The sequence below is a fragment of the Gopherus evgoodei genome, chromosome 3 (genome assembly GCF_007399415.2).
Source record: "Gopherus evgoodei ecotype Sinaloan lineage chromosome 3, rGopEvg1_v1.p, whole genome shotgun sequence".
NCBI classification, from domain to species: Eukaryota; Metazoa; Chordata; order Testudines; family Testudinidae; genus Gopherus; species Gopherus evgoodei.
The window spans coordinates 95,518,334-95,538,967 of NC_044324.1; the positions used below are offsets into that span (position 1 = coordinate 95,518,334).

General features: G+C 41.0%; 1 protein-coding gene across 1 annotated transcript in view; it reads right to left on the reverse strand.

The window, feature by feature from the left end:
* Positions 1-20,634, reverse strand: part of REV3L (REV3 like, DNA directed polymerase zeta catalytic subunit) — a 249,830-nt gene that overhangs the window by 62,755 nt on the left and 166,441 nt on the right. Inside the window, exons 11-16 of the mRNA XM_030556132.1 lie at positions 18,122-18,359; positions 16,618-16,760; positions 9,276-13,476; positions 6,916-7,889; positions 6,212-6,294; positions 4,560-4,685 (exon numbers count right to left, since the gene is read on the reverse strand). Of these exons, the coding sequence (XP_030411992.1) occupies positions 4,560-4,685; positions 6,212-6,294; positions 6,916-7,889; positions 9,276-13,476; positions 16,618-16,760; positions 18,122-18,359 (5,765 nt within the window). The remainder of the gene's footprint in view (positions 1-4,559; positions 4,686-6,211; positions 6,295-6,915; positions 7,890-9,275; positions 13,477-16,617; positions 16,761-18,121; positions 18,360-20,634) is intronic.

Here is a 20,634-nt window from a genome sequence, read left to right on the forward strand (position 1 = left end):
AGGCAAAGATCAGGACAAGGAAGCAGCAGAGTACTGGACATGAGAGGGATAAGGGAGTAGCAAAGGGTTGGAGGTGGTGAGAAGAGGGAAAACTCTAAACCCAGTTCTTCCTCTCTTTTCTCAATGCCTTTGAAATTAATGTATCAGGTAACACTTCCTAGTACTTAGATATCATGGTTACAGGCTTGGCACTATATATAAATCTGGACTAAACAGCTACAGCTACAGTATCACTCTATCAATAGATTCAGAAAAACAGTACACTTGGAATATTTTCTTCAAAACCAAAAACCTAATTTGTAAAAGTGAAAGCTACAATTAAGCTGAAACTGACTGTGGTTCTACCAGTCATCGGGACAGTGCACTATACTGCTCAGGGTTCCTGCTACTTCCTGAGTCCTACCTCATGCATCAGCCAACGAACTGGAAGTACTGGGCTTTTTTAGTAAGAAAGTTAAACAAATCAAAATGGATTATTGATTTTTTGGTAATACTTTTTCTGCAGTACTAAGTATCTAGCCCTTCTGGTTATGATCCTTCTAAATTTGAAAACAAAACAGTTCTGGCTTTCTGAGTAATAAAAATTTAAATATCTAGTTTAGCCTAAATAGATAATTAGAGTAATTTAGCATCCACCAAATGTATTTTATGCACCATTTGATAAGTTTCAAAAGATATTCCCATCAAAATAAGACTCTATGATCTGAAGGTGCAAATAACTGAATATTTGATTTTTTTGTTCTTCTTTAGAGCTCAATATAGGTGTTAAAGAGAACAAAACCCAGAAGATAATAGGGAGTTTAGAAACTCTGTTGGTGAAGATCTTGGTGACAGGACTGAACATTTTCCAAAAGTTTCCACAGAATTTATCAGTGTTGTTGGCAGATTTCTAGTGGCTCAGAATCATCAGGAGAAGTTATACAGTAAAAGCTCTTTTATCTGGCATTTCATCAGCCGGCAAGCTCTATAAATCGGCATTTCTGATCTTCATTGAAAGTCTGGTTTATAATGTAGTTAGTGTGGGGCTGGAAGGGGCATGGGAGGGGCTGTGGGGCATGCTCTGGGAGGGAGTTTGGGTCTGGGAGGGGGCTTGTGGCAGGGGTTTGGGGCACAGGAGGGGTTCGGGGTACCGGATTGGGGGTGTGTGTCACACAAACCTCTAGGGGCTCCTCGCAAGTGGCTCCTCGTCCCTGCTGTTGCTGGTGGAGGCACAGCCAGGCAGCTCTGCAAGCACGCTGCCTCCGTCCTTTCTCAGAGGGCTGACTCTGCAGCTCCCTGCTCATTGGCTGGGAACTGAGGCCAATGAGACTGCGGGGGTTGGTGCCTGCAGACGGACACAGAGTGCCTGCTTGCAGAGCTGCTTGGCCGCGCCTCCACCAGGAGCAGCAGGGACAGGGAACCGCCAGAGGTGAGTGCCCCCCCCATCCGGCACCTCAAGCCCCCTGCCAGACCCCTGCCCTAAGCCTCCTCCCAGACCCAAACTCCCTTCCAGAGTGCATGCTCTGCAGCCCCTCCCCATGATCAGTGAAAGTGAATACAAGCAGCTTATGTCTGATGCAATGGGGGGAGCAATGAAGGAATGTAGAGAGGGATGATATGGTCAAAGTGACAAGCTAGGAAAATGATCTTTGCATCAGAATTCTGAACGGATATGAGCAGAGCAAGTCTGCATTTGTCAAGGCCAGATAGTAGGATGCTGCAGTAATCAAGATGCAAGACAAGAGCCTGGATGAGAGTTTTACTTGTGGATAGATAGGAAAGGTTATAACTTAGAGATGTTATGCAGAAAGAACTGACAGGATTTAGACATAGCCAGAATGTAAGGACCTAGAGAGAGGTCTAAATTGAAGATTATGCCCAGGTTACAGGCCTGAGTGACAGGCAGGATGGTGGTATGGTCCACAGTAATCAAGAAAAGAGCTAGTGGGACAACTTGGCAGGGAAGATAAAGAGGCTTTGTTTTATCCATGTTGATCTTGAACTGATGGCTGCACATCCATGAGGAAATGTGAGACAGAGCGAGATTTTAGTTTGGACAGGAGACAGATCTGGAGTAGAGAGGTAGATCTGTGAGCCATCAGCATACAGCCAGTAGTTGAAGCTGTGTTTAGAGAAGAGATTACTATGAGATACTGTGGCAAAGGAGAAGAGAAGGGGACCAAAGACAGAGCCCAGTAGAATCCCCACCGAAAAGTTGGAGGGTGAATGAGGAGGCTACTCTGAAGGACACACTGAAGGAGTAATTACATTTCAGCCTAAGTGATCATTCAAAAGCATTTTGGCCCAAATTCACAGTCACACTTAAGCACTTTAACTTCATGACGACTACTCACTTGCTTAAAGTAAAGTACAGTAACTCCTCACTTAAAAGTCATCCCGGTTAACTTTGTTACATTGCTGATTAATTAGGGAACATGCTCGTTTAAAGTTGTGCAATGCCCCCTTCTAACGGCGTTTGCTGCTGGCTTTGTGCACTGCTTGCAGGAAGAGCAGCCTGTTGCATCTAGCTGGTGGGGGGTTGTACCCTGGGTGGATCAGCAGCCCCCTTATCAACTTTCTGCTCCCCTAAGTTCCCTGTGCTGCAGCCGCCCAACAGGCTATCAATCAGCAGTTCAGCTGTCCCTCCCCCCACTGCCATGTGCTGCTCCTGCCCCCGGTCTTGGAGCTTCTCCCAGAGACTCCCTTGCTGTGCAGGGCGGGGAAGAGAGGGAGCTAATGTCAGGGTGTCCCTCTCCCCTCTGCTCCTGCACCCCACTTACCCCTTCTCCCTATAGAGCAGGGAGGGGACACGGACAGAGAGAGCCTGGGGCAGCAGCTGCTGTCTCAACTTCCTGATCCACTTAAAAAGACAATGCACTTAAGAGTGGGTCAGCTTATTTAAAGGGGCAGTGTGCATCTCTCTCTCTCTCACACACACACATACAAGGTGTGTGTCTGTCTCTGTTTGCTATGCTGTCTCCACTCCCTCCTGTTCATGCTGCCTTGTGTGAGAGACTACATTGAACAACGTGTTAACCCTTGAGGGCTCAGCCAAGTGCTAGTTCATCATTTAGCAGCAAGGCATTCCCTGGGAAATATCCCACCCTCTTCCACCCTCTAACTTCACCACTTCAACCAAGCTTCACAATCATCATAGCTGTGAATAGTATTAAATTGTTTGTTTAAAATATATGCTGTATGAATATCTATATAATATGTAGCTTTTTGTCTGGTGAAAAAAATTTCCCTGGAACCTAACCCCCACTATTTACATTAATTCTTATGGGGAAATTGGATTCGCTTAACATCATTTCACTTAAAGTTGCATTTTTCAGGAACATAACTACAACATTAAGCGAGGAGTTACTGTATGAAAGGGTGATGGAACCGGGGGTGGGGGGTGGTGGCAGGCAGCACCCCTGCAGTAGAAATATTGTGTAAGCTGATCCAAGTTTTTGGACCCACATGTCACACTCCTATACATTCTGGGAAGCAATGTTCCCTGTAAACTGCACGCACGCAAAGGGGGCAGAAGCAAGAGCAGGAAGTGGAAGGGCTAGAGTGGCTGCTGCAGGGCCTGGGATCAGGCTGGGAAGCAGGTAGGAACTGAGGTGATTGGGTCAGGGCTGAGAGCAGCTACCCACAGCAGCTGGCGAGAGACACATGAACAACTAGAACCCTGCACCACCCTGAGTTTTGAGCTGTTCCTCTTCACCCTGTTCACACAAGTCTCCCCATGCACAGGATGCACCCCACTCCCACTCCTTTGTCTCCACCCCCTGCCTCCATTCAAAGTAAGCTTCTGACACCTCTGTATGTATGTGCTTACATGTTATGCTGAATAGGAACCTTTCCTCCTCAGTAAGGACAATATCAAAAATAAAAATTCAACAGAGGAGTGTGACCTAGTAGTTAAGAGAAAGGATTGAGAGTCATGCTATGGATATTGTATTCCTGGTTCTGCAACTGCCATCCTTTGTGATCTTGGACTAGCCATAACAGGGAGACAGTTAACTTAAAAAAAAAAAAAAAGTCTGATTTTTTTTCCCTATTGTCATAAGTAACACCTAAGATTACTGTAACTGATAGATTAAACTTGCCTTTACTCTCTTTTGAGTTTGTTTACTTTGTACATTTGACAGCACTTTGTCTATTTTCTGTTAGTCTTTCATAAAGCAATAGATAAGAGGAAAAACAGTTTAAAAAACATTAAAAATACCCAAATTAGTTATGGTTTGGGGTTTATGCAGTATCTAAAACTACTTTTAACTCATTAGATTTCAAGTTAATAGGAGCCCTTTAAACATATATAGTTTATTTTCCTCTACAAGGAAATGGGAATAATACTTACTTTGCCAAAAAAGGTGTTGTGATACTTAATTCAATACTGTTAAAAGGAAAGAACTTTAGAGAGCCTCAGACAGAAGTTACTATAGAAGATTTATTAAAAATTAGAAATATCAAACCCTGATTAACAAGGACAGAATTCAACAATATTTCTCCCTTCAAACTCCTCCTTCCTTAAATAAAATTATAAAGCATGAATAAAGTTATGAATCTTTGGTGTTGCAGCAAGTTACCTCATGTAAAGCCTTTGCTTCCTGCAGGTTTTGCACACTGACTTTAAAACCGTAAGAGTTGTTTAAAGATGGTCCTTCAATCTGAGAAGTTTCTTTCTTTGGGGCATTGAGAGCAGCAAACTGATTCTATTGAAAGAAATATATGCAGCAAAAAGATGAAAATCTATAGATTAATATATTTATGTTGCATTCTGGAGGTTACTGTTTTCCTATTTAGCAACCTAAAGTTAAAAGCTCCTCTACAACAATTATGAGGAAACTTTCACTTAGCCCTTGTCCACACAACGAGTTAGGGTACGTCTACACAGCAAAAAACAAAACAAAACAAAACAAATCCCCACAGCCTGAGTCAACAGGGATAAAGATAACTGTAGATGTTTGGGCTAGGGCTGGAGCCCAGGTAATAAGACCCCCAGTACGGTCTCAGTACCAGGGTTCCAGACTGAGCCCAAATGTCTACATGGCTATTATTAGCCCCGTAGCGCACACCCAGCCAGCTGACCTGAACTCTGAGACTCGCTGACAGTTATTATTTTGCAGGTGAGACATACCCTTAGTGTGTGACAAGCCAGGATGTGAATCTACAGTGCAACATCTTGCCATGCACTAACTCGTCATGTAGACAAGACCTACCTTCTTGTGTCAAATTTCCAATAGGAAACCAAACCAACTGTTGTATCATCTTCCCTCTTTGGTCTAATTTTAATGAAATCTTATAGTGTAACAAGAATTTTAAAAAAGGGGCAAGTGCCTCTTCAATTTCAACTTTCAGAAGGTTTCAAAGCCATGAAAAGGGGATTTTGGTCAACACGTTGTACTTATAAACTGAGCAATGTAGTAGTCACTTTTCCATTGGGTTGATCAAACCTGTATAATAGATTCATTTAGAAGCATCTATTTACATACTGCAAAAGCAGCAAAGAGTCCTGTGGCACCTTACAGACTAACAGACATATTGAAGCATGAGCTTTTGTGGGTGAATACCCATTTCGTCAAGTGGGTATTCACCCACGAAAGCTCATGCTCCAATATGTCTGTTAGTCTGTAAGATGCCACAGAACTCTTTGCTGCTTTTACAGATCCAGACTAACACGGGGCTATCCCTCTGATACTATTTACATACTGTGTAATTCCATCTCTTGGTTGTGTGTTTGTTTATATATACACATGCACTTATTTTCACTATTGTATATTGACACTAAAATGTTAAAATTGAAACAACAAATGAAAGTTTATAATGATCAATTTTTTACAAAAAAATCATAACAATATGAAGATAGATAGAGACATCTTAGGATTTGATGTGATTGAACAACACGTTTATCACTTTGCTCTCATTATTCCTTTTGTATTTGTATCCTTATAATTCTTCTTTAGTTACCATCATTACTCTGTCTATTGCGTATGTTTATTACGCACCCACACACATAGATAATAATTTCCCAGATAACAACAGCAAAAAAAAAGCAAAAGTCCATGAAAAATAGACAATTTATCACAGACTCTACAAATTCTAAAAATTGGAAAGGTCAAAATATAAGTACAAGTGAGATAAAGGTACTTGATATATCGACTATTTTTGCTTCTGAACTTGAAAGCACACTTAAATGTAATTTAATAAACATGAATCTTTGTTTACAATTCTAATTTACCTTCACTTGTGTTGTTAAAAGTACTCTTCGAAGAGTGTCAGAGTTACTTCCTCTTCTATGATTCAATTTCTGCATCTTCGGTTCTGTAAAAACATGGAACAGATGCAAATGGCATTTAGTTTCCCCCAAACATTCTCAGAAAACTGAACTACCTACCAGGAAACAGAAAATTCTTCTATCTAATATAATGTGCACAAATTGATCGCCTCCAGTCCAAAGAATAGCTTTGATAGGCTAGTGTGTTTTACAGACTATATCGCACTGTATAAGACGACAAAAACACATGGTTATCTTGGACAGTCTTAAAATTTAAGATATTTAATATTTATATTCTAATTTCAAAGTATGTATGTGTTTGAAACATACCAGCGACTTAAGCAAAAGACTCAAAAATACTCTACATGTAATTTCAATTAAGTTGTTCATGTTTTAACTATCACTTTAGAATATCCTAACAACAGTACCACAGTTTTTAAGGTGTTCTGACACTCAAATCTTAATTCATAATTGAATAATTACTTTCACTGGAAAAACACATGTGAAATATATCCCTTTCAAAAATAAAAACATGTTTAACTTGCCCTTCCTGTAGAGAGCTGGTTATTTTTCAATTATTTCCAAGTATATTAATCTCTTTTCCTATTAGTTGCAGGAAATGTTTTTGTACCTCTTTTTGTTGTACCTGGCTTAATTAATAAATTTACCTGTTGATAAAGGAGTAAAATCAAGTGCTTCAGCTATTCTTTCTTGACATTTTCTCTGTACAATGGGTGTGCTATGTAAGCAAACTGATTCAGAATTTCCAGCACCTTCTCTGACCAGAAGTGGAGATGTGCTGAAGGATGCCCGACCTTCATCTTTGACATGTTTCTGTACATTCTCACTGTGGGCTGTGTCATTTTCTTCCACAGGAGATGAAATTATGTTCTGATTCTGCCAGTCTGCATCTTCTAAACTAGATGGTTTGGAATCTGGGGATGCTGCTTGTTGCCAAGGAGGAAGCACTGGTGAATCTGGTGAACTATAATTGACATAATAATCATCATCCTCTTCTTCTTTATCAAGTTCTATTGCTGAAGGAGCAAGCAGCAATGTCCTGCTTTCAGGTGGAGTTTTACTGGGTTCTATGGTATTTGTAGAAATCTGTACAGTATTAATATATTTATCACAAGTTTCCTTGGTCTGTGTTGGTGTAGGATCTGCCTGTGAAACAGGAGCATCTTTTGTAGGCACAATAGGCATGCTGTCTTGCAGGCTAGGTAAACTGAAATTCTTAGCTGCTTTTACCACTTCAGTAGGCTGATCTATAGGCAATGCTATGGATCTGAAATTCTCTGTTGCTTTCTCAGTGTCAACAGGCTGAGCCTTAGGCAATTTCTTGATATGCTCATACTCTTCTTTGGCATGAAGCCACATCTGAACCTGTTGGCGACTCGGTGCGCATTTACATGGCATGACGACTATTTTTTTATCTTCACTAGTTTTATGGCTATTAATTTCTCCTTTGCCAGCAATGGAATGACAATTACGTGGCGGTGAACCTGGTCTAGGACTTTGTGTCATGGCGGAAAATGCAGTCTTCCAGAGGCGAAGTCCTTCCAATGAGAAATCTCCCTCAAACTCAGGCAGATCATTTGGAAGTCTAGTTTCTACTGTGAGAAGCCGTCCTCCAATCTCTCTGTAAAGAGAATATTTTAAACAATTATTCTGCCCTAAATTGGAAATCTACTGAGAGTAACTCCTTTCTTTCTTTCTCTTTCTTTCTTTCTAGTGGAGGGATGGGAGTTTCTGAATCACTCTTGGTGCCCCAAAGATCGCTTCCAAATGTTAGCTGCTTTACCTTTTATCTTCCATACTACATATCCTATGACAATCATCAACTTTTCAAAAGAGTGACGTAGTTCTATCCAGCCTCTCTCAAACACACTCCTGAATCAGCAAGAGAAATCACTAAAGGAAATAACTTTTCCCTGAGAGACAGAGCATGCCACCTCCACACAGCTCTCAACTCCTATTAGTTCAAGCATGTGGGAACAAACCAGAGTCTCTAACATCATGGAGAGTAGTTCAGTACAGTATTTTAAACTACTGGAAAAGCCATTTTTCACACTAAAACAAAATTAAATTTTAACTGTTGGTAATAATATATTTGCAAAGACAGTAGCTTGGTGTTTTGAGGTACAAAATATTAAAACATGATGAAGTTCCAGGAAGGAAGCAGAAATCCCATTTGGTTAAAGAATCACAGCTGAAGGACCACTAAGTTTTCTGATCCTGATGTAAAATGCCAATGAATTTCTGGAAGAAGCAACTGTTAGTACATTTAGTACAGAATTAGTAAAGGTAACATATGTACAGCTTCAGCATTGTGAGGAACCATCCCTTAGTACACTGTGAACATACAACCAGTTTCACTACTTGCACACATCATAGCACAGTCAACAGTTGTAGGTATGGGATATCTATGCACTTGTCAGAATTACAGGCAGTCCTCAAGATGAAATCCAGGAAGAGTCCTGATAGCTGTAATCTCTAGAGCAGAAATGGACAACAGGTGGACTGCGGGCCAAATACGGACCACAAGATACTTTTGAATTGACTACAAACTCTTTATTTACTTATTATCATTATTGCTATTGTGGTGTGAAAAATGTTTCTCTGGAGTCTGGACCTTGACTATACCTTGACCAAGAAATTTGGACCTTACAAAAATAATTGACTATCCCTGTTCTACAGCAAGTCACATGGGCAGATGTCTTCCTTCACCAAAGGAGAAGGTACCAGCTCATTCCTCCTTTGATCATCAAAATTGGGACAGCAAAATTGTCACGTGGCATTAAAGCGGATAATGGAAAGGGAAGGATAATTATTTTATTTAATTACAGAGTTAAAACAAAAGCCTTGGAATTTATGTTTATCACTCCAAATCTTTTACACCTGAGAGTGAAAAATTCCTATATATAGCTAAAATTAGCTTTAGGAATACAAGTAATTAGATTTAACATAATTACGAATATACATACATATAGATATGCCTTGTAATAAAAGTGTACAGACAAATTACCTTGGCTTTTCTGGTGCATCAGACGGATTGCTGCAAAATGGTTCTTGGTAAATTGTTTCCGCAAGGTCATGATCTAGCAAAGTTGCCATGATTTCTTCACGACTTGGTGGGGACATGAGAGGTTTAAGAATGTGAGCAGTACGAGGCGTAAAACTTCCATTCTTTGACTGTGAGGGAGAACTGGTTGATCTAGGTGAACTATCTGGAGTTGGAGTTAATCCTTCATTATTTCTTGAAACATACAACTCTAAATCCTCAGAAGCTGCATCCATGAGCTCACCATCCGGAGAAGACAATACAGAAGTAAAAGAGGTATTAATTGAACCAAGTGGCTGACATGGTTCAAAAGTGGTTTCTTTTCTAGTGCAGCTTTGAATGAAGTCTGAACAGCTTGACTGTGGAAGGCTAAGAAATACTTCTTTATTTACTGGATTTCTATTCAACTTGAATTTCTCATTTACATAGTCCCCTGCCTGTTGCGTACAGAAAATATCTACTGATGAGCTAGTTCGAGATGCTGAAGGATGAACATTGTTTCTCCACTGACCATGGCGATGGTTCTCATTGTTATCCAGAGAGGTTCTCTCAAATAGTTCAGGACTTAGAGCACCAGATGTTATCCATGTACTTGGGTCTGAAGAGTGATGTTTTTCTTCCTCAGATTTTTGGTTATTATGACTGAAAAGTTCATTTTCTGCTGTTTGTCCAGGAAAAAGATCCTGAACTGCATCACTCAAAAACTTCTGTGGCAGACTTTGATCTGCTGGGACAAACTGACTTGCAGAGTACAAACTACAAAATCCAGTCTGCCCTATGGTATTAATATCAAAATTGTAATTATGGTCTGGTGACAGGCTGTCTTCAAGTGAGTAACAGCTTTCAAAGCCTGGGTCTGAAAAAAAGATGGGGCTGTCATCAGATATAAAATGGTCAATCTGATTAGTGTTATGCTGGTTTGATGAAGCCACTTTTAAAGGTTTGGGTGTTTTTTCTTTAGGTTTTGTATTTCTGGGAGTGCGAGACTCTCTTGGTGATGTGACTGACTGTGATCTTTTACCTGCTTTATGCTGTTCAGGAGAGCAAGAAATACTTTTGTTTATGTGAGGTGAAACTGATAACGGCTCTTGCAAAATACCTGCATGTTGTGCTTTTTGTTGTCTCTTTTGTAGTAACTCTTTTAGAACAGCTAATCCAGACTGTCCTTCACTGAATGCTGATGGGGTCATTACAGTCCTGTTTTCACACTGGGAGATAGTTTTTGTTTGCGAGATGGTTTCTGACAAAGATCGATGTTTTATTCTTTCAGGTTTAAAATGAGACATATCAAAAATAAATCCTCTCTGTTTTTGCTCCCATCTTAGCTGTTTCACTGGACTCCTTAAAGAAGTTACAAAACAGTTCTTAGGCAACTGAAGAGATCCATGGCCTTCCTCAGATGATTTAAGTATAGAAGAATAAGGATCAGCATGTTTTGATGCTTCTGGTAAGCACACAATCTGCTGCTGATTACTGTCTTTACAATGCAAAAAATTAGTGGTATGCAACTGATCTGTCTTCATTGTATCTAGAAAGCTATGAGTTTCATTTAATTTTCCAACTGATGACAAGTATCTATTCTGTGAATTTATAATCTCTTTTGTCTTTGTAGCTGTTTTATCTTTAGAGATACATACATTATGTGTTACCTGAGATGAGTGGTTAGATGGGTCAAATATATTATTTTGAATCAAACTAGATTCCTTCATTCGAAACACAGCATTTTGACTCTTAGACCTTTGGGAGTTTATTTTTGTTATTTCCCTTCCAGGTATCACAGGAGCAGAAATGACAGATGAATGAAGATTTTCTCTTGGAGTCGACAAACCTTGTAAACCCACAGACTTATCAGTTTCCAGCAATGAATGAAAATAGCAAGATGAATTTCCTTGTACGTCAGCTGTTGAGGGGAGCTGTGTTGATGGTAGATGTCCTGTTGAATAGCCAGTCAGAGGAACATCTTTCTGAGTAAGAAATGGTTGTGAGCTGCCAAAGTTATGAGTAATTTCAGGCAGATCTTGATGTTTCAGCACAAATTTAACTTCTGCAGCAGAACAAATATTTCCTTTTTCATCTTTAACTGTCATATGTTTTCTTGATATTTTTTCAGCTATTTTTTGTCTCGGTTTTGTCCTAGGTTTCTTCTTTCCATCATTTGCTGTTTTATTAGTCTGATTAATCTTATTCCTTTTCTTAGTAGATACAGTAGCAAATTTCTTTTTACATGTCTTAACCTGAGGTTTTGCTCGACTATTTTTTCCTACAATGGAATTAACAGTCTTGCTGATGTACATGTTAGGACCCTTAATAAGTAAAGCTTCTTTGTCTAGTCCATTTATAATTTCTTCTGCTTTTGGATCAGTGGGAGACCAGCAGCGAGGGGGAGATGCATTTACTGGACTTATGCTTCTCTCAGAGAGAAAACCTAATTTAGACATAACGTCACTATAATGATAGTCACAGTCTTCAGCTTCAGCATTATAAGAGGGTGAAGGGGGAGAAAGGATTGCATGAGTTCTTTTTCTGAAAGATAAAGTTCTTTTAATATTTTTACTACTTGCTTTTTGTGGTTTTCCAACTTTTTTCTTAGCTGACTTATGTTTTGCTTTCCTTCTGTGGCTTTTCTTTGGTGTTAATGGATAAATAGGATATTTGGTTGCAGGGGAGTCAGGAACGTTTGGCCAAAAGTCCTTTAAAGGTGCAAGCTTTTTATATAGGTTCATCTTTTCTTCTGTAAGTATCACTTGTTCCTCACTAGAGTCTATTTTTCCTATTTTAACAAGCATATTTTTTCTGCCTCTAAATCTATTAATGATAATGTATTTGATAATAACAGGTGGCAGTTTTTTAGAGAGTTTTCTACGTTTTCGGGATTTCTGAGACCCATCCAAACTTTCAACACTTTCTATGGGCTGAGGTAGGCTAATTTTTGAGTTGTGCATGAAAAAACTTGATTCATTGTCTTCAGTCTCATAATTTACTTTTCGTTTAGTTCGGAGTGTATATTTATTCCCACATAATCCAAATGACTGCTCTGTTTCCAGGGATCCATCTCTAAATTGGCAGTCAATACAATTAGCATTATATGTAGGCATTTTCTTTTCAAAAGCACCATGAGGAACTTGAACCAAATCGCTAGGTAATGCGCTGTCCTTGCCAGGAATGATACTGCAAGCATCATCTTGTGTATTGCAGCTTTCCTTTGTGGATGCAATATCACTGACACCTGCAGGCTCCTGATGATTGCCAAGACCCAGTTTCTTTTTATTCAGCTTTAACCTGGATTGTCTGTTGCCCTGCTGTAATTTATACGTCACAGGAGCTAATTTTTGTGGCCGGCTGAGACAATTAGAAAGAACCACACTGGGAAAAAACATATAATGTGCTGCTTGTTGACTGAGGCTTGGTTTTTCTGTCTTATGCTCCTGAAATTCTTCAAACCTAATTTTAAGTTTATTAAGGCTACCTTCTTCATCAGTGCTTCTTTCAACACAATGCCCCGCAGTTCGATTCCCTCCTGAGCAAGACACCAGTTCACAACTTTCTGTTACCGTTGAAGGGAAAAAGCTATTTATACCTGTGCTGCTGGATTTTTCATTTGCTTCAGAGGGTATTTTATTTTTGGAGAGGCTTAACTCTGAAAAACTGAATGAGTTTTTACTCAACACACTATCACTAATGTGGCAGCTCATATGCATAAAAGAGGCATCATCCTTTTCTACCTTTCTGATGCTGGTGTACTTCCTACTTGGTATCTGTCTGCTCATCGATGAAATATCTTCTTCATAGTCAAAAATATTATTTTCACATGAAGAAACTGGAAGAATATCCTTATTACTTTCTTTGTGAGAGTTTTCAGAATGGGCGCTATTGCTGAATGATGTTGGACATTTTGCAGCGTAAGTGCTTTCTTTTGTGAAAGAATGGACTGAAGGATCAGGTCTTACTTCAGTGTTTGGTTGTGAAAGCTCTTCTACTAAATCTTCGTTGTTCAAAACATGGGAAGAAAGGGCACTTGTGTGTTTACACTGAAAAGTAATCTTAGCAGAAGATGGGGGTTCAAGCGTAGTAGCATCTCTGTGAAACATCGAGGTCTTTACAGACATTTTACTTGCTGCAATTATGGAGGAGTGAGTTCGAGAACTTTCATTATTCAAAGGATTGTCTGGAATGGAAGAAAAGCAATTATTTTTACTTTTCTCACCCCATTTCAAAATATTCCCCCTATTTTAGGATATTACCCGTTTATTTAAGATACCTCTGTGAAAGGAACTCCCATAAAAAATCCAAATAATATTTTATTTATGGCAAGTTTGTTATGACAATGATTATGGCTACATTTTAGGCACGGGTATTTTTAGGTAAAAGTAGTGGACAGGTCATAGGCAGTAAACAAAAATTCACAGCCTGTGACCTGTCAATGACTTGTACTATAAACCCTGATTAAATCTTGGGTGCTTTGGGGCAGAGGGCAGCCCAGGGGCACTGCGGGTACTCGGGGTGGAGGTTTGGCGGGGCTGGTAGGCTCCTAGGTGTAGGGGTGGCCAGGGGGCTCCATGTACTGCCCCCGCCCCGAGTGCTGGCTCCATAGCTCCAACTTACTGGAAGTCACAGCCAATGAGAACTGCGGAGGCGGCGCCTGCGGATGGAGGCAGCGTGCAGACCCACTTGGCCATGCCTACACATAGGAGCCAAGGGACATGTCACCACTTCAAGGGAGCCGCCCAAGGTAAGTGCTGCCCAGAGCCCTCACCCTCTCCTGCACCCCAACCCCCTGCCCCAGCCCTCTACCACACCCAAATGCCTGCTGCTGCTGTGGGGGAAGGGGCACGGTGGCCCAAGACTGCCCCAGCAGTGGCTGGTGCAGCTGGCCCAGGGGCTACACAAGCTGTTCAGGAAGCTCCTGGGCCAGCCTCACTGGTCACTGCAGAAATCACGGAGGTCCCGGAAAGTCACAGAATCCATGATTTCCACGACCTCCAGGACAGACTCGCAGACTTAACTATGATGCAAATGAGTTGTCATACCAGATCAGATCATTTAAACAATGAGTTCAGTAGCCATTCTGCCAGTCATTCCTAAATACTATACGTATACACACATCCCAAATTTTCAAACCAGTGACAGAATTTAGGCTTCTAAATCCACCTATAGATACCTAAACGCAAGTGGCCTGATTTTCAGGAATGCTGACCTACCAATGTCAATGATGTCAAGGAAGCTGTACATGCTCACTACCTTTGAAAATCAGGTTCTTATTAGGATTACTAAATTTAGCACTAGAGACTTAATTTCAGATTTTGAGATTTAGCTATAGTCATTTGCTTTGCTCCTGTTTCAACTTGCATTATTTATTGTTCTATCTCCATGCATTTCCATAAATCATGGAAAACCAATGAAGGATTTTTTTGGTTATTATTCAGATAAAAGGATAACAATAGGGTAGCATTCAAGAGAAGAATGCCCAGACAGCTCATCAGCTGAATAATTGAAGAGTTTGCCAAAGGGTCATTATTTACTGTTAAATACATGGTATACAACCTCTCTCTCACCTGAGATCGTACACTATTATTTTCAAATTTGCAATGCAATGAGGCACTGTCACAACATATTATCACCACCCTTCATGGATTATTTTAAAATATATTTCTAAAATGCAAAACCATTCCAGAAAGTATATTTTTAAAGAATGTTTAAAAATCAAATTGTTGCCTTACTGAGCACATGCAAACTGCATTAAATTGTATAGAAATTTGTGCACATGCATAGGAGGGCAACATTTGCACCCAAGGGAGGTAATTAATAAGAATTTCATGCTAACCAGCTAGATTTCAGACTAAGAAATACGGTGTTGTAGAATTTGAATTTAATCTGCAATTTCAAGTTTGTAGTCCATTTAGTACACCTCTATCTTGATATAATGCTGTCCTTGGGAGCCAAAAAATCTTACCACGTTATGGGTCAAACCGTGTTATATTGAACTTGCTTTGATCCACTGGAATGCACAGCTCCGGCACCCCGGAGCACTGCTTTACCACGTTATATCCAAATTCATGTTATATCAGGTGGCGTTATATCGAGGCAGCGGTGTATAATTAATACAGTATCTCAAAACTACATTAAAAAAATGTTGATGTAACCATGTTGGTCTCAGAATATGAAAAACACAAGCAGGTGAGGTAATGTCTTTTACTGGACCAACTTCTGTTAGTGGAAGATACAAGGTTTGTGTCACTCTGCTTCCTTCTCCAGATCTGAAGAAGAGCCCTGTATCTTGAAAGCTTGTACCTTCCACCAGCAGAAGTTGGTCCAATAAAAGATATTACCTCACTTTGTCTCTCTCATTAAAGAAAAATGACTACTATTAATTAGAAAAAAAATAAAGCAAATACTTCATCTTAATATTAGTATCCTTTTGCCACAGAACCAAGTATTTTTTTAATATATAAGTGATCTATATATTATCTTTATATAAGTATATTGAATTATATATATATGTGTGTGTGTGTGTGTGTGTATATATTTCATTACCTTGTTCAATACACTTATATAAAGATAATATATAGATCACATTACTAAAAGTAAGTACAAAATAATATTTAGGTATTTTCTTATCATCAAACTCAGACTACCCACACTATGAATTGAGGTAATTTCAGATCTTTTTTAATTTTTGCAGAGATAATGAGGGTAACGGGAGAATTTTTTTTTGAATTCTGAAACTTCTTCCTTGCTAACTTGTTTCTGCTTGTCATTCCACAGTTTTAAACTCATGCAATTTCAGGATATAGATATGCAATATACTGAATGAAATGCAGGCTGAAAGTGAGTTGCACTGTATTAATTATGGGTGGTATATAATTGAAAACAGTACATAGGGAGTCTACATTCTTTCACAAGTTTACTAAATTCAGTATACTTACAGTGAAATCCTGGCAGACTTAAATGGTCTCATGAAACTAGTAATTTCTATATTGAGTATGCATAATAAAAATTTAAAACAGAAAAATCTCTATGGTAACTGGATGAGCTTTACCCTCTCCTTTAAGACTAACAGAAAACCCTCTTTACTCAGACCATAACATAAAACAAAACAAAAAAACAGGGTGGGAGCCGCAAGGTACAGAATAATCATTTTATAAGCCAACTTACAGTATTTAAGGGCCATTGCCTGCAATGTGTTGAGAGCACCTCCTTCCCACTGACTTGGGAGTTGAAAGCAATCAGGATTGATTACACAGATCAGGAAACCACTTAGGTTCCAAGCAGTAACTCAATTTTTAAAGTAGTTTTACCATTTACTTACCACCATTTTCTTCTGCGGTTCCATCTAACTGAGGTATAGAGAGATTAGCTAGAAGCAAACTGTTACCACTCCATTCCATTTCTTCTTCTGAAGATGAATCCTCCTCTTCAGTTGAACTTCTATGCGTATTTTTGCTCACTGACCTACGAAAATTAAGAAACCCTGATAAGAGCAGGACATTTTAGATTTAGATTTCGTAAACTGTATGACGGGCCGGTTAGGGGAGGGGGGTCATGGCCCGGCCCCCACCTCCTAATCTGTGTCCCCCCCTACCCCGGGACTCCTGTCCCATCCAATCCCCCTGTTCCCTGATGGCCCCTCTGGGACCCTGGCCCCATCCACACCCTCCCGCTTCCTGTCCATGACTGCCCCCGAACCCCCACTGTTGTTCCAACTAACCCCTCCTCTCATTCCTGATGCACCCCCCCCGGGATCCCTACCCCATCCAACCACCCCTTCTCCCTGTCCTCTGACTGCTCCCAGAATCCCTGCCCCTGATTGCCCCCAGCCCCTCCATCCAACTCCCCCTCCTTCCTGACTGCCCTCCGGGACCCCTCTCTCCATTCAGTTTCCCCCCCAACCAACATTCACCTCCCCCGCCCCTGACCACTACCCCAAACTCCCCTGTCCTCTATCCAAGCCCCTCTGCTCCCTACCCCCTTACTGCGCTACCTGTAGCACCAGCGGCTGGTGGAACTACAGCTGTGCTGCCCAGCTACAGCCGAGTCACACTGCTGCCACCACAACCACGCAGCACAGAGACCAGGTCAGGCAGAATCTGCAGCTGCGCTGCTCCAGGAGCTCACAGCCCCGTTGCCCTGAGCATTGCTCCAGTGGTGGAGCAAGCGAGCTGAGGCTGTGGGCGAGGGGGAACTGTGGGCGAGGGGGAACTGTGGGTGAGCCTCCCAGGCCAGGAGCTCGGAGGCTGGGGAGGATGGTTCAGAGGGCTGGATATGGCCCATGGGCCGTAGTTTGCCCACCCCTGCTACTGCTGGTGGTCCAGAAAAGAAGTGTGCACCGTAAGATTTACTCATTGACCCCAAGGTGAATGGGAACACATGGTGCTATTGTTGGACTGACAGGTCAGTCTTTACAAATGTATTTCCTAAACATTCACTCCAGGTACATCAAGTGTCAAACATATACAGTAAGGCTCTAAACTGATTATAATGGAAAGGACGACAGATCAGGAACACAGATACAGGAAAAAGCTACCTTAAAATAGGTTCTCAACAGCAAAATTAGAGCTTGGATACAAAAAACACACACATAAAACTGATTATCAAGTGCCACCACTTTAAAAGCCATATCTAGCCTGAGATCTAACCAGATCTCCCAGTGCTTAACGGGAGTCCCTTCTGTAGGCCAGAGGTAGTGTATGAGTATTTAAGTCACTTCATTTAGAGTTACATATTCACAGGAGTTGAAAATGAAGTATTTGGGAAAAAGGACAAATATTTCTTTAAAAAAAGGAAAAAGCCTGTTTTCCATGTCAAATACATACCTTCTTTTTTCCCCATGCTCTTCATTGCTGCTATCCCATCTTTGAGACATAAGCAAACTGAGTTCCATCTCTTCCTTTTCAATCTGTGGTTCATTTTCTTCATCATCACTGTTCTGGAGATTTCTGTTGCTTCCAAGAGAATGATTTTGAGATAACGTTCTGTGTCCTCCCATTTGATACCCATCATCTTCCAAACCAGCCAAGAGGTGTATCATGGCCTGATCAGAACTACTGTCCACTGCAAAAAAAAGCCCACACATACATAATTTTTACCTACCTTTAATCCTACTTGTAAATGAATGTTTAATTATAACTTCTCAGTAAAATAACTTTAAAATACAATTCCTAACCATTTTTAATCAATTAATTAGGTAGTGATGGGAGTTGGTGGAGGCACCAGAAACACGGCTCTCTTCATGGCCACCTTATTTTCCATTTCCCTGGTTTACATCACCCTCCCTGTCAGGCTTCAATCCTGACAGCCTTATAGCTGTTCCTTACATTTCTTCCTTCTTGCTCTGGTTCTACTAATTTCACTCTCATCAATGCTCCTCTCTCTCCAATTCCTTCCACCCCCTCACACTTGGTGAAAAAGGCTCTCTCCCTTCATTGCAGCAGTTGAAGCCATCTTCTTTTGCTCTCTTCTCTTCCTCAGTAACTTAATCTCTCTTGCCTAATCAGTTCCCAGGCTGCCAACTCCGACTGACTCCTCTTCACATTCAAATGTTCTCAATCCTTGGGCTTCTTTGTCTCTGCCTTCAACTAAAGAATCATAAAAATGTAGGGCTGGAAGGAATCTCAAGAGGTCATCTAGTCCAGCCCTCCATAATGTGGCAGGACGAAGTATACCTAGGCCAGGGATTCTCAAACTGGGGATGGCTGAGGGGGTCTTTAGGTTATTAGGTGGGGGGGTTGTGAGAGGACAGCCTCCACCCCAAACCCCACTTTGCCTCCAGCATGGTGGCAATAATGGTGTTAAATATATAGAGAAGTGTTTTTAATTTATATGGGGGGTCGCACTCAGAGGCTTGCTATGTGAAAGGGGTCACCAGTAGAAAAGTTTGAGAATCACTGACCTAGATCAAACCTGACAGGTGCTTGTCTAACCTATCCTTAAAAGCCTTCAGTGATGGAGATTCTTCAACCTCTCTTGGTAAACTATTCCAAATACTTAACTATCCCTATAATTTAAAAAGTTCTGCAGATTAAGCCCATTGCTTCTTGTACTATCTTCAATGAAAATGGAAAACAATTGTTCATCATTCTCTCTGTAACAGCTCTTAACATACTTGAAGACTTATCAGGTCCCCATTCAGTCTTCTTTTCTCTAGACTATACATACCTAGGTCTTTTCCCTAGCCTTTCCTCATAGATCAGGTTTTCTAAACTTTTCATCATATTTGCTGGTCTCCTCTGAACTCTTTCAAATTTGTCTGCGTCTTCCTTAAAGTGCAGCACCCAGAACTGGAAATAGTACTTGAGCTGAAGCTTCACTAGTGTCAAATACAGTGGAATAATTCCCTTCTCTCTCAGATATGACACTCCTGAAAATACAGCCCAGAATATTAGGCCTTGTCTACACTGCGGAGTTTTGTTGGCAAAAGGCAGCTTCTGGTGGCAAAAAACAGTGGAGGTGTACACACTGCAATGCCACTATTGGCGACAAAATAAAACCACCCTGACAAGAGACATAGGGCTTTTTGCAGCGAAGTTAAAATGACAAAGTGTCAGTATAAACTCTGCCATTTGTCCCAAAGAGCGTGCAGATGCTCCCCTAGTATCCTACAATGCCCACAGTGATTGCTCTGCTTACTGTTTTGAACTCATCTGCCCTGCAGGCATGTAACCTGCCCTTTCAAAGCTTCATGAAGTTCTGACAGCTCAGCATGCTGCTCTGCCCTGGGACCAAAGAGCAAATCATTAATGTGGAATGCTGTTGTCTCCTGCACTAGGAACACAGAAGCAGGCAGGCAGGGATGTGTGTGTGTGAGACTGCTGTGCAGAGCCAAGGAGGGAGGTGGGGGCCTGATGTCCGCAGTGTCCCCCTCCCCCTGCCTCAGAACTGGTTGCTTTCAGCAGCTGAGACAGCATGCCAACACGCTCACTCTCCCCCATCATATACATTCTCTCACATATACCCCACCCACACACACAGTCTCTCCCCCTCCACACACTCTGTCACATGCTCCCCCACCCACTCCTCCCCACTTCAGTTGAAAAGCAGTTGGCAATCTAATAGGATGCCCATGGAACAATGGGATTAAGAATTCTGCATCATGTGACACTGTACCTGCCCCAGGGGGTATTGCAAACCCTTCCAAAAGCACCCTGCGGCCAATTGCACAGTGTGATAGCTACCCACAATGCACTGCTCTCTATATTGATGCAAGAGCTACTAGTGTGAATACACTCTGCCAACACAAAGATCATAGTGTGGACATGAAACAATGGTTTAATTAAAGCGCTTTAATTAAAGTGGCATAATTTTTGGCAACACCACTCTGCAGCCTAGA